This window comes from Mastigoproctus giganteus, chromosome 4 (genome assembly GCF_048544385.1).
Source record: "Mastigoproctus giganteus isolate SK-2022 chromosome 4, ASM4854438v1, whole genome shotgun sequence".
NCBI classification, from domain to species: Eukaryota; Metazoa; Arthropoda; class Arachnida; order Uropygi; family Thelyphonidae; genus Mastigoproctus; species Mastigoproctus giganteus.
In genome coordinates this window covers 206,811,555-206,824,568 of record NC_143578.1, presented here as the reverse complement: position 1 = coordinate 206,824,568, position 13,014 = coordinate 206,811,555, and the positions used below count along the sequence as shown (strand labels likewise).

Here is a 13,014-nt window from a genome sequence, read left to right as displayed (position 1 = left end):
AAACAATTCATCAATTCGTCATAAGTGGCACGTAAATGCGGCATGATATTAATATTAATAAGGTAATATGAATCGTGAAATTGAAATAGACTGTGCAAATTATTTTTCTTGAACTGACAATATGGCCCACTCCGTGCTTTTATAAATATGAATAAAATATATGTATTATAAATTTACGTTTTGTCACATTTTACCAGTACTTCTTGTATTTTGAGAATGCTCTAGGGTTTCTTATTGGAACACATTTATTTCCTAACACCCACCCGGAAAATTGCGGGTGTATTGTACTTAAATTGTGCGAGATTTCTTGAAAGAAATCTCGTAATGTGAATGTATTGCGTGGTATTGTTCCAGGAACGACGACCAGTTGTTCAATCCCAAACCACGACTAACAATCGCATATCGTTGACAGCTAAATTTCTCCACCAAACTTCACTAGGACGACACACTCTGATACCTAATTTTCTCCGGTCATCCGCCAGACTCAAACTTGGCTTTCAGATTGGAAAAAATTATCGACCTTGATTCGCAACCCATAACACAACTTTTCAACGTTCCAGGGACCAGTTATGACTGATTGTGCACCAGGCAAGTCGAAGCAGTGCATTGTGTGGCTGACTTCGATGTTGCAGCTTTTCCGTAAAATTTGATGTGATGTAGCTCTCTATATATCGGGTTTGTATTAATATCGGTTCCTGTGGCTAACCTTCCTGGCTAACAGCGAGATTAGAATAGTAATTTATTTGTTATTAAAATCAGTTCTTGCTATTCAAAATTCCATGGCGATGAAAGGAATCTGAGGATGTTCTCGACCCATTCTATTGGCTGTAGTGTGCATGTGATTCTCGGTTTGGTGTGAAGAGCAGCTGAAAAGATTCTCTTTCATTGCTTCGCATTTTTCAAATAGTTCTTTCAAGTAATTCTTTTTCATTACTATTTCAAATAGGAATTTAGTACAGTAAAAGACTGCCAGAGCTGTCTTAGGCTTTACTGGACAGTAAAGCTTAAGAGTTTAGATTGTCAACCAGGTTATTTGGTGTCTGAATGGGCCCTGGGTTGATTTTGAAGCCTCTTTGCAAACTTTTCCATCGCAAGCCACAAGCCAATTGTAACCGGGTTAAATTATGGGTTAAACGGCACCATGAGAAAATGAGAGATATATGTGGTCATTACGGCTTCGAAATTGTTGTCTCCCAAAAACTTTTAAAAAACTCTTAAAATATTTTGAGTTTTAGATGTACATGTATATGCATCTTTCGTTAGGTTGAATAAAAGGATTGGGTTGGATGCCTGAGTTCCCTGGTTCAGTTTATTTCAAGGCATTAGCCATTTTCTTCAAGAAATTAATGGTGTCCTACAAAACGCGGCATTTCCTCTAAAATTCGTCGTTCACATTGCACTTAGGATACACCAAGAAATTATGTATGGCAGTATTGTGACTGACCCTGTACTTTCTTTTTAATATTTCCACATTTTCTTTATACAGGAGTCGAGTCTGCTTTAATTTATCCAGAAGATAAGAAGTGTTCAGAAGTCACTAAAGTTCTGAGCGAATGTCGAGATATCCGTGAATGTAATACAGCTCGTGCTAGTATCAGAGCAGGAAAATCTCCTCATACTTGCGGCTGGATTGGTGATGACGTACCAATGGTTTGCTGTGAGGTGAATCAATTCAATGTATCTACTATACAACCAACTACAGAACTGAAAAACGAGTTGATCTTCGAAGGTTAGCGTAAATCAACATTTTTTTTTCAAGTGTATTTTTGTCAGACCGTTTATTTCTAATACAATTAACAGTTATTAACAATGTTGATTCTCCAAATCAGGTTAGGTGAGAAGTGATTCGAGAAATCATTATACATAAATTTTGCTAAATTTGTTGAGAGAAGGATAATAATGGCACGAGTACATGAAAAAGAAGACGCTTTACCCATGTGATATAAAAAAAATAATAATTTATTTTGGAACTTTAAAATTTTCATAGCTTACAAACTCTGAGTTTTACAGCGCTCCAGTGCTAAACTAACTGAAATGTTATTTCTGAATTTTACTGTAGAATCCCTTCATCGGCCCAAAGTGGTGTCAAAAATTATTTACTAACGCGAAAATATTTAAACTTGAATTCAAGCGTAAATTATTTTAGACCCGATTTTAGCTCCAAGGAGGGATTCCATAGTAGAATCCATAAATACAGATTCAAAAATTTTTAAAATTCCAAATTAAATTTTGGAAAAAGTGACACTTTTTCCATGTAATTAAAGTTTTTCCAGTCATTTTTCCGAGCTGCCTTTTTTCTAAGTATCTACACTGGTGCGCAAAAGTTAAACAAATATAAAAAATGTAAATAAATCACGGGGTATCAATCAATAATTAAATTTCAAAACACACCCTGAAATTGTATTTACGGATTAAATGATTTGTTGATACCCAGTGGTGGAAAAGAATATTTTCCGCGCAAAAGCACCTTCCAGTAACTAAATAAACATAAACAACCTTTCGAATCCGCTCTGGGATTCGGTTCTCAAGACAAGTTTCTATAGAGACGACTGGACTCCTGGGACTGGTTGTTAACTGTTCCAGGGGAGTCCAGTCGCTTCTGCATTATGGCCTCTTGTCTTCATAACACAATCGCAGAGCTGATTGACAGCGTTGATTGACAGCGTTGATATCAATGCATTTATTAAGTTAACTGAAAGTGCCTTTGTTTAGGAACCTCTTTTCTGTCCCTGTGTATCGATCAATTAACTATTTAATTTGCAAATATGCGTGGAATCTGTGTTTTTACCTTTTTTGAAATTTAACTTTTAATTAGACTATAGCAAAACGTTAGTGATACAGCTATTTTAATGTCTTAATAATGCACAAAAACTGAACAAATTACCGCATAGGACAGAAACAACCCAATTCTAGGGATTAAAGGTACACATAATTATCGTTCTGTGATTAAATGGAAGTTTTACTTCCATACACCGTTTGGTTGTTCACTTAGACAAAATGCATTATTCACAGTTCATCATACGTTCGCTAATAGAAGCTGTCTGCAAGCTAATGAGAAACAATTAGTTTTAAAAACAGCCATCCTGATGGTGTCTCATACGCAGGGCTCCCAGGCCTGGGTTTTCCACCCAGATCTGGGTTTTTTGATTGTCATCTGGGTTGATAGGTTTTTCTCACAAAAATATCTCATTATCTGGGTTTTTTCGGTAATTTTTAATTTTAAGTCAAATTTTATTTTTATTTCTTGTAAATACAATAAAATTTAATACATTTAATAACAGTTTACAATTTTCTTAATTGTATATTCTAACAATACTGATCATAATTTGTAATATCTCAAGTGCTTGTACAAAATACTACAAATGTAAAAGGATTTCAAAGTTTTCGCAGGGTTCTACACTATGGTTTTCGTTTGTGGTACTAACATGTATGCGCAGCCTATTGAGCAGGCGGAAGGCGGTCTTTACTGCACAGTCTTTCGTGATCGTTCGTGGTATTATTGAATTATTGGTGTGATTTTTATATTTATGCGTGTACTACATACAGTGATATAATAAATTTAAATTGTAGTGACTATTTCTATTTTATGTTAATGGATTAGTGCTTTATTTTTTATTTTATAGAACATTTTTAAATAAGATAACTGCTAACTAGCCATACCCACAAATTGCCCACAATGTCTGAAACTTGTGCCCCACAGAGAAAGATGAGTAAACGGTGGTATACTCAAAATTTTAGAAATGAATGGTTAGAAGATCCGGAATTAAAGGATTGGTTGAAAGAAGACAGTAATGAAAAAGGTGCGTCTTACTGTATTCGTCGTGAAATGAAATTAAAGAATGCCAATAAATCGATATTACTAGCTCATGAAAATGCAGTTAAACATAGAAAAAGTGCAAATATTGCTAAGACAAATTCAACGTTAGACACGTTCTTCACAAAAAGTAAACCTACGGAGAATGAAGAATTAGCAAAGGCAGAGTTAACAATTGCTGCACTCATTTCTGGGCATAATATTCCATTTGCGCAATGTGATCACCCTATAGAAGCATGTAAGAAAGCATTTCATGATAGCAATATTGCAAAACAAGTTCAGATGAAGGCGACTAAAGTCTCTTATCTTATACAAGATGGCATAGCCTATCATGAAAAAATATACATTTCTAACATATGCAGAAACAACAAGTTTTCAATGATAATAGATGAAAGTACAGATTTATCTTTATCGCAAGTTCTAGCTGTTGTTAGATATTTTGATATTCAAAAACTTGATGTTGTAGATGTGTTACTTGACACTGTTTGTGTAGAAAATGGTACTTCAGAAAGGCGTTATCAAGCTGTAAAAGATCTTTTCATAGAAAAAAACATTCAAATAAGTAATTTCGTTGGCTTTGGAAGTGATAATTGTGCCACTATGATGGGTACTAAGAGTGGGTTCCAGTCATTGCTAAAAAAGGATGTACCATCAGTATTTATAATGGGATGTGTTTGCCATTCTTTTGCATTATGTGCTAGTCATTCAGTCAAGGTACTACCCATCATATCTAGAAATATTTATAAAAGATATCTCTTGTTATTTTTCCCGTAGTAGTAAAAGATTAAACGAGTTCAAAATGATTCAAGATGTTGTAGATACTGCTAAGCATAAAATCCCCAAATTAGCACAAACACGTTGGTTATCCCGTGGCAATGTAATAAAAATTATTATTGAGCAGTGGGATGCGTTAGTTCTTTATTTTCAGTTTCAATCAAAAATTGACAAAATCGATGGTGCAGGGAATATTTACAATACTATGATCACCAAAGGAACTAAGCATATGTTGTTGTTTTTAGGATATGTACTGGAGAAAATAAACTGCCAGAATATTGAATTTCAATCTAAGCATTTCAGATTGCACTTACTTCATTCAGTGGTTTCAGTTGAGTATAAAAATATTCTTAGTTTTTTCATAAAAGAAGAAGTCATTACTTCGTGCAAGCTGGTTGAAATTGATCCAAGCAATGCAATAAATCATAAGCCTCTGAATAAAATATATTTGGGAGGCCGTTGTATGGCCTTATTAAATTCAACACCACTTGGTGACAGTGAAAGCAGGTTTAAAAATGATTGTTTAAAATTTCTTGTTGAACTTTGTATGGAAATCAGAAAAAAATTTACTCTAAATGATGATGGAATTATCGCCAGTCTCAATGTTCTTGACCCAGCAGTGATACATGATTGCCAAATCGCCATCCTCAATTTTCCATTTAGCAATGCGGTTCTCTCACCTTGTTTCTGAAGACAAACTAGATCTTCTAGATGATGAATGGAGATCATTTCGTTTAAATCAAGATTTAGATCTCTCTTACAAAACCATCCTTGAGTTTTGGTATCTGTTACGTAATGTAAAAGATGGCTTTAATAATTCTAAATATGAGATTTTATCTAACTTTATGACCAGTCTAACTATTTTACCTCACTCTTCGGCAAGCGTAGAAAGAATCTTCTCCCAAGTAAACCATATAAAAACAAAAGCCACAAACTCCCTTAAACCAGAAACTGTGAAAGATCGACTAATGGCAAAACAGGCGATAAATAGATCTAATCAAAATTGCTATACATGGAAACCTAAATCAGAATTGGCAAAAGAAGTCAAAGAAGGAACTTGTCAGAAAAGATACGAAGAACGTTTGAAAAAAATGGAAGAACTTCAAAATATAAATGTGGAGGGAACTGAATGGGATGAAAATTCTGATTACAATTAAATAAAAGATATTTTTGCATGGTAAGTTTTATCTTATTTGTGTTGCTATACTATATGATGAAAACTAGGTTTTTTTTTGGGTTTATTTAAGTTGCAATCTAAGTTTTTTTAAAATTTGTGAGTGGGAGCCCTGCTCATACGTATAGCTCTTTTACCTTTTCTGGTGTATGTTGTATAATTTAAAAAGATATTAACAACTTCGGCGGAATTGTGAATGGTATTTGTGTCTCTTAAGTTGAAGCCGAAGCCGTAAGATCGAATACTGGACCTCGGGCCCCACTGGGAACAGAAAGATCCCCACCATGATGGAAATAATAGGAAATCGAAGTGTGTGAATTTTATTGTCACACATTTCAGTCACACTGAAATATGTGACCGACTGATTCACGAGTGTTGGTTTACGAGGCGAAACTTTACATTCACAAGCAAGAGAAATTGTTTGGAATGTCTTTCACTATTTAAAGCAAGAGATAAATATAATTTAAAAATAATTTTAATTAGAGTGCTTATTTCATTAATATACACGGATATATTAGCAATATTCACGTTAACAGATTAACATGTACATTGAGTTGACTGTGATTCAAGCTCGCGTGATTGCTAAATACGATGATGTCTTTTTTTCATATCTTCTTGAACTCCTCTGATCTAATGTGGTTGTCCCAGAGTATAAACAGAATTTGTTTTATGAGGTTATCGCCATTGATAGAGAGTGACTTATCCGAATAGAAAGCCGACGAATTGTAATGACTGAACTAATCGATCATCATGACGTAATCTATCTTTAGCCGTTATTGGCTATTTCATATCACGTGCATTTCATCTCTAGCGAAACATGCTATAGAGAAGTGATTTAAAATAGCCAATAATTATTATTAAACAGAATTATTAAAAAGATTTCTCGTGAAAAAGAAATGTATTTTTCGTTTTCATAAAGCATTTAGTGTTCACGTCCATCCTTCAGCCCTTTTAAATATGCATATTTCTCTTATAGGATGCGGCAAGAAACCCCAAAAACAGGTAACGTCAGACAAAATCACTGCAACCGAATCTGGAGGAATTGTGTTTCCGACCGATGGTCCTGAGCCTGTCGGCATCATTCAACCAAGACGAAGAAACTCTCAGGAAAATGTCAAAATGGGAGATACAAGCAGTGGCAACGAGGATGAACCAGATATTCTGACCACCGTTCTAATTAGCGGCCGTCGCATTCCAACTGCACAAACTCACCCATTTGCGGTGATTCAGCAGTTTGCTGTTGGTGGGACCACAGCAAAACAGGGGAACTGGCCGTGGATGGTAAGAGTTTCACTTTATTTATCTTTAATAACAGAGAGAGAGAGAGAGAGAGAGAGAGAGAGTATAAGTTACGGTTCTCTATAATACATGTTTTCAAAAAGAACCTTACAATATTCATCGAGGTTGTATATAAACACACCTCACACAACATAAAGCTATGGTTCACTTATTATTATTATTATTATTAGTAGTAGTAGTAGTAGTGGCATGTGATGCAAGAAAGCAAGTGTATGAGCTTATGCAGCATCAGCCAAAAAAAAAAAAAAAAAAATCACACCATTCCCTCCAAATGCCTGTCCAGTTCCTCCTTAAATTTATTCAACCTATCAACTTCAACGACAGATGGAAGTTTGTTCCAGCAATTAACCACCCGCTGGCTAAAGGAAAATTTCCGCACATCTATTCTACATCTGTCATTTCTTAATTTGAATTTATGCCCCGTTAGGTTCGTAATCTGAACAAGTGGAAGGATCCCATCAGAATTCAGCGTGCTCAATCCATTCAAGGCCTTATACACCTCAATCAGATCACCGAGCAGGTGCCTAGTCTCCAGCCACTGCAATTTGCAGAACTTAAGCCTCTCTTGGTAAGAGGATCCTTCATTCCCCTCACCAATCGTGTTGCTCTTCTCTGTACACACTCAAGTAAATCTACATCCTTCCTAAAATGAGGCCTCCAGACCTGTACGGAGTACTCAAGGCGTGGCCTGACCATTGCCTTATACAGAGGGACAATCACCTCCTTTTCCCTGCTAGCAAAATTTCTATATATCACTGACAAAACCCCATGACCTGCCCTGGCAGCCTGTCTGCATTGCTCAGAGAACTTCATATCTGACTGCACAATTACTCCCAAGTCTTTTTCATTTTCTACCACCTTAAGCGTAGTACCACACAGTTGGTACGTTTCTCTGGGGTTACTTCTACCCATATGCAGTACTTTGCATTTGTCAAGGTTAAACTTCAGTTGCCACTTCTTAGCCCATCTGCCCAAATTATCTAGATCCTGTTGCAGTAGCACATTGCCATTACTATCATTAACAACCCTGCCAACCTTTGTATCATCTGCAAACTTCGACATTAAGCCTGATATACCTTCATCAATATCATTGATAAATATACAAAACAACAGTGGACCTAACACCGAACCCTGTGGGACTCCACTAATAACATTATTCCACGAAGAGCAGCATCCATTGATTACCACTCTCTGTCTTCTCCCACTCAACCATCCTTTTATCCATTGTAGCAACTTACCCTTAATACCATCTTGCTCTAATTTGAACAATAGCCTTTCATGCTCAACAGTGTCAAAAGTTTCCTGAAATCCAAATATATGATATCAAAATTATTTTTTGCATCCAGTTCCTTTGTGACCACATCATAATAACCAATCAAATTTGTCAGACAAGACTTTCCCTTAACAAACCCATGCTGTGTCTGAATTATTGCTGCAGTCTTGTCTAGATGATCCTGCAATGCATCTTTAACCAGCGACTCCATTATTTTACCCAGAACAGAAGTCAAACTAACTGGTCTGTAATTACTTGTGTCACCCTTCGATCCCCCTTTGTGAATTGGGGATACATTTGCACATCTCCAGTCCGTGAGGACCTCCCCTGAGTCCAAGGATGCTCTCATAATTATGGCTAAGGGTTTTCTTAGTTGTTTTGCTGCCTCCTTTAATATAACTGGATAGATCTCATCCACCCCAGGTGCCTTTCTTATGTTTAACTTCAACAATTTCTCCTCCACTTTGCTCTCAGTTATTACAAAATCATTAAGTATCCTGCTACAATTTGATAACCTTCTGGCATTTTCAAACCTTAATAATTCCTCATGTGTGAATGTAGATGCAAAATACTCATTCAGTTTGTTTGCTATCTGAGCAGGATCATCAACAGTTAGTTCTCTGTTTGGCTTAGGATGCTTTGTGTTGGATGGCTTGGTCTTCTCTCACTTTTAATTGTAAAGCATCCCAAAGGTGCTCAATAAAATTGCTGCTGTTCCACATGATAAAGGTCTGGATTTGAGTTTCGCGTAGATGGAAAGGAGCTTTTATGGCCTTTTCGCATTGTGGCCGAAGTTGTTCTGGTGAGGGCTGCATAGTTTTTATTTCTGAAACTCGTATTAATAGAGGTTTGCAAAACTTTATGGTTCCGAATCTCAAAGATATGACTCATAGACAGATACGGCACGAAGATTTTAATGTGTGACACTTACATAAGTGCCCAACACATTTGTTAAAAATTAGAGAAATCTGGCCCTGTTAAAGGGAATTTTAACCTACAAGTCCAAATCGATCTCAGTGGTTGAAAATTTCAAGTATCGCATCAGGAGAAAGATTAAAATGGACACTAAATTAAAAAAAAAAATCGCGTTAGAAAACAAAAGTAATATAGAATATAACTATCAGAGTTTTAATTATGTCAGTACGCTTCTACAAGTTTTTGTTATGTGGAAATTGGAATCTTTCTCTGTCCCTCTTGGAAGGTTGTGGTTAGTTCTCTGTTTGGCTTAGGATGCTTTGTGTTGGATTGCTTGACTTTTCTCTCATTTGTAATTCTAAAGCATCCCAAAGGTGCTCAATAAAATTGCTGCTGTTCCACAGCGTGTGATAAAGGTCTGGATTTGAGTTTCGCGTAGATGGAAAGGAGCTTTTATGGCCTTTTCGCATTGTGGCCGAAGTTGTTTTGGTGAGGGCTGCATAGTTTTTATTTCTGAAACTCGTATGCTTTTTAATCTCTAAAAATAGAAACTGACAAGAGAACGCCCAGTTTACAAACACAATGTGCTGAAACCTCGTGGCCTTTGTTGCCCCTGTGCGAATTCTAGAAAGAGTAATTTGATAGGCAGTGATGTACACTGCATTGCAGTCGAACGTAAGGGTTCTGAATTTCATTTCCAGTTTGAGCCACTGTGTTTTTTTTTTAGCCTTTCTAACCTTTCATAAAATATTGGATAGAAAAACTATCCAGTCAACTATAGAACGGGAGCAGCCGGATGGAAACTCCTCGGATAAAGCTGAGGCCACACAGAACGCTACGCTATGTTTGCTACACTAAGTGGCCACACTGGCTACGATTCGTACGAGACTTCAGCAGAAAAAAAGAACTAAATTTCTTTTTCTATCGTCATCAGTCTTGTACAAGATATTGGCGTGTAGATTGCCCTGGGATTTGTTGTTGTTGTGTTTGGTCTTTAGGAGCATTAGCAACTAAGGCCATATTGCTCCGGGAATATGCGGTGGTCATTCCCTGACCTTTCGGCATCCTCCATATTTGATGGTGACAGGATCGACTGCCTTGGAAAAGTGATGACAGTGACGATGAGGTTTGTTGTTATACGCATTGAGTAATAAAGGTGAAAGAAAGTGGGTACACGAAGTTAACATGAAAAGAAGAGAGTTTGGTGAATTTCATCATCTGATGAAACAGTTTCGTGAAGATGAAATGAGTACTAACCAGTTTGAGCAACGTTTGTCCCTTATCAAGGATGACATTGAAAAGAAGAAAGTGAACTACAGGGAAAGCATTTCAGCAGAGGAACGATTAGCTGTTTGTTTAAGGTAAGAAAACACATATTTTATTTGTGATTTTTGTTTATTGAATCATTGTCCAAAAACGACACATACAGGTTACTATAATTGATGAAAGTAAGTTTCACTGTCATGGACTCCTGCATTTCCGTACGTCCTCTTTGAAGTATCTTCTTGCTCCTGATTTTGACCACATGGGTAAAACGCAGCAGGTGAAGGTGTTGATGTTTGACTAGCAGGTGAAGGTGTTGTTCTTAGACTGTAACCAGGTATTTGACAGCTACTGGAGGATGCAGGACTTGTAAACTGCTCATGGTCCAGGCACTTCGTTTCTGCATTTATAACTGCCTTCATAACTCCCGCCTTTACTTTCAGTTGTAAATGGTGGGGGAGGCGCTTAATGCACTTGCAAAGAAGATGTCAAGCCCTCCTGCCCGTTTCCTTACCTTATTTTTGTCACGAAGGAATGTCAGTATCTTGTCAACATTGCCTTCCTTGTCGCCTATCTGAAATTTATTGAAATCTTTCCTGCACTTTTTACTTCCCCTTTCTATATTGATTGGCATCTCTGATCCTGTTTGTTCTCCTTCCTCCTCATTTTCATTATTTCCATCTATCGGTCCCGAGCTCTCCTCGTTCTCACTGTGATCACCAACGTCGACATTGGATCGAGTCCTGTGCAAGGAAAAGAAAAAATATTCATGTGATACTTTGAAAAATAGAAGCATATACAAATCTTAAAATTACACTTACTTTCGTGCAGTTAAGTCAGACAGAAGGAAAGATATCAGCTCTTCGTATTTCCAAGGTTTTATTTTCATCGCAGCGTCACCACTTTGTCTTTCTCCTTAGCATAGCTTGCCTGTGGGAGTCTTGCAGTTTCTTCCATTCACCTTTCAGTTCCTCTACTGCAAGAAAAATAGTAATATGTATTATAACACATGCCTACCCTAATCCGAAAACTTTATAATAGCGTGTTATTATAATTATTATTTCAATTTACGTTTTATAATTATGATTTCCGGCTCTTAGCAACTGGGAATTCGTTCCGATCTTTGGCTTTCACCTACCGCATGGGTAGGTCTACAATCAGTGGAATTGACGAAGAGTTCTGTGAAGCCCTTTGGAAAAACCTTCAGTCCATAGTAATGCCTGAACTGAATGAGGAAATTTGGAGATCATCGGAAAAAATTTTCAAGGAAAAGTGGAACTTTCCTCACTGCGTTGCAGCGATCGATAGCAAACACGTTCGTATTAAGGCACCCCTCCCACAAAGAGGGTCAGAATTTTTCAATTTCAAAAAGTATCACTCTATTGTTCTGCTGGCATTGGTTGATGCTAATAAAAAAAGGTTCCTTACTATAGATGTAGGGCAGTATGGGAGAGTTAGTGATGGAAACGTGTTTGCCAATAGTAATATTGCTACGCGTTTAGCAAGACAAAACATTGGCTTGCCTCCATATGAAAACTTAGGGGGCGTCCCGTTACCATACATCATAGTTGGGGACGAAGCATAAATCCCCTTAAAAAATACCTCATGAGGCCTTATCCCAGAAGCGCTCGAAGACTCAGCGAGGCAGAAAGAATTTTCAATTACAGGCTTTCAAGAAGCAGGAATACGGTAGAAAATGCTTTTGGCATCCTTGCTAACACTTGGAGGATATATCATCGCCCATTCGAATGCCGTGTCCAGCTTCCTGATAAAGTAATCCTACTGTTGTTCTGCACAATTACACACGCGAATCACCAACCGAGACCAATCCTGCACTTGGAGAAGAACACACCAACCCGTTAGTATCAATGCGCGTTGCTGCTGCAACAAATTCAACAAGAGAGGCTCTAGATGTCCGAAATGCATTCATGGAATATTTTATGTCCGATGAAGGCCGCGTTGAGTGGCAACAGAGAGTAGTGAATCGTGTGGCTTAGTAAAAATACTTCTATATACTTACTTTTGTAATAAATACCTACCTACTAAATTCAGTTCTTGCGTTTCACAATAATAAATAAAATTAGATATTTACCTGTTTTTTTTTTTTTTTTTTCAATTATCCAGAAAACCTCTCCCAGGCATTATTCCGTATGGTCTGGTTCCGGTATTCTTCTATGGATTTATTCCAGAGGCATGGGTACTTCCTTAGCTCTTCGATTAAGTGCTCCAGGAACGTCATATTCAATTAAATATAAACAGTAATATCTCTGAACTGACACAACAGACAACAGGTTAGATACTGCCGGTTGCACGTGGCTGCATGCGGGTATACTGCGCATGCCCGTCGTCAGCGACGTTTAAAAATATAGCCACAAATCAAACAACACGGTGACGTAGCTAGAGAGCGAACATAGCATACATAGCGTACGCAGTTCTGTGTGGTCCTTACTATTTTTCCCACGCATAGCAAACATAGCTTACGTAGCGCTCTCTGTGGCCTCA

The 13,014-nt window shown here is 37.2% G+C and overlaps 2 protein-coding genes across 2 annotated transcripts in view; both read left to right on the top strand.

Moving 5' to 3' along the window:
• Window positions 1-13,014, top strand: part of LOC150087348 (clotting factor B-like) — a 91,865-nt gene that overhangs the window by 63,627 nt on the left and 15,224 nt on the right. The window contains exons 3-4 of the mRNA XM_090371147.1: window positions 1,487-1,729; window positions 6,739-7,043. Coding sequence (XP_090227273.1) covers window positions 1,487-1,729; window positions 6,739-7,043 — 548 coding nt within the window. The remainder of the gene's footprint in view (window positions 1-1,486; window positions 1,730-6,738; window positions 7,044-13,014) is intronic.
• LOC150087349 (uncharacterized) lies at window positions 11,654-12,774 on the top strand. The gene is made up of 3 exons (XM_090371272.1): window positions 11,654-11,982; window positions 12,135-12,285; window positions 12,637-12,774. The coding sequence occupies exons 1-3, from the start codon at window positions 11,654-11,656 to the stop codon at window positions 12,772-12,774; spliced, it is 618 nt and encodes a 205-aa protein (XP_090227398.1).

What these genes read in the sequence shown, in the direction of transcription:
- LOC150087349 (XM_090371272.1), top strand. Translation starts at nt 11,654, where the DNA reads ATGGGTAGGTCTACAATCAGTGGAATTGACGAAGAGTTCTGTGAAGCC. An exon ending in AGAGTTAGTGATGGAAACGT is followed by an intron (nt 11,983 to 12,134) that starts GTTTGCCAATAG and finishes GCCTTATCCCAG; the next exon opens with AAGCGCTCGAAGACTCAGCG. An exon ending in GTGTCCAGCTTCCTGATAAA is followed by an intron (nt 12,286 to 12,636) that starts GTAATCCTACTG and finishes TCAATTATCCAG; the next exon opens with AAAACCTCTCCCAGGCATTA.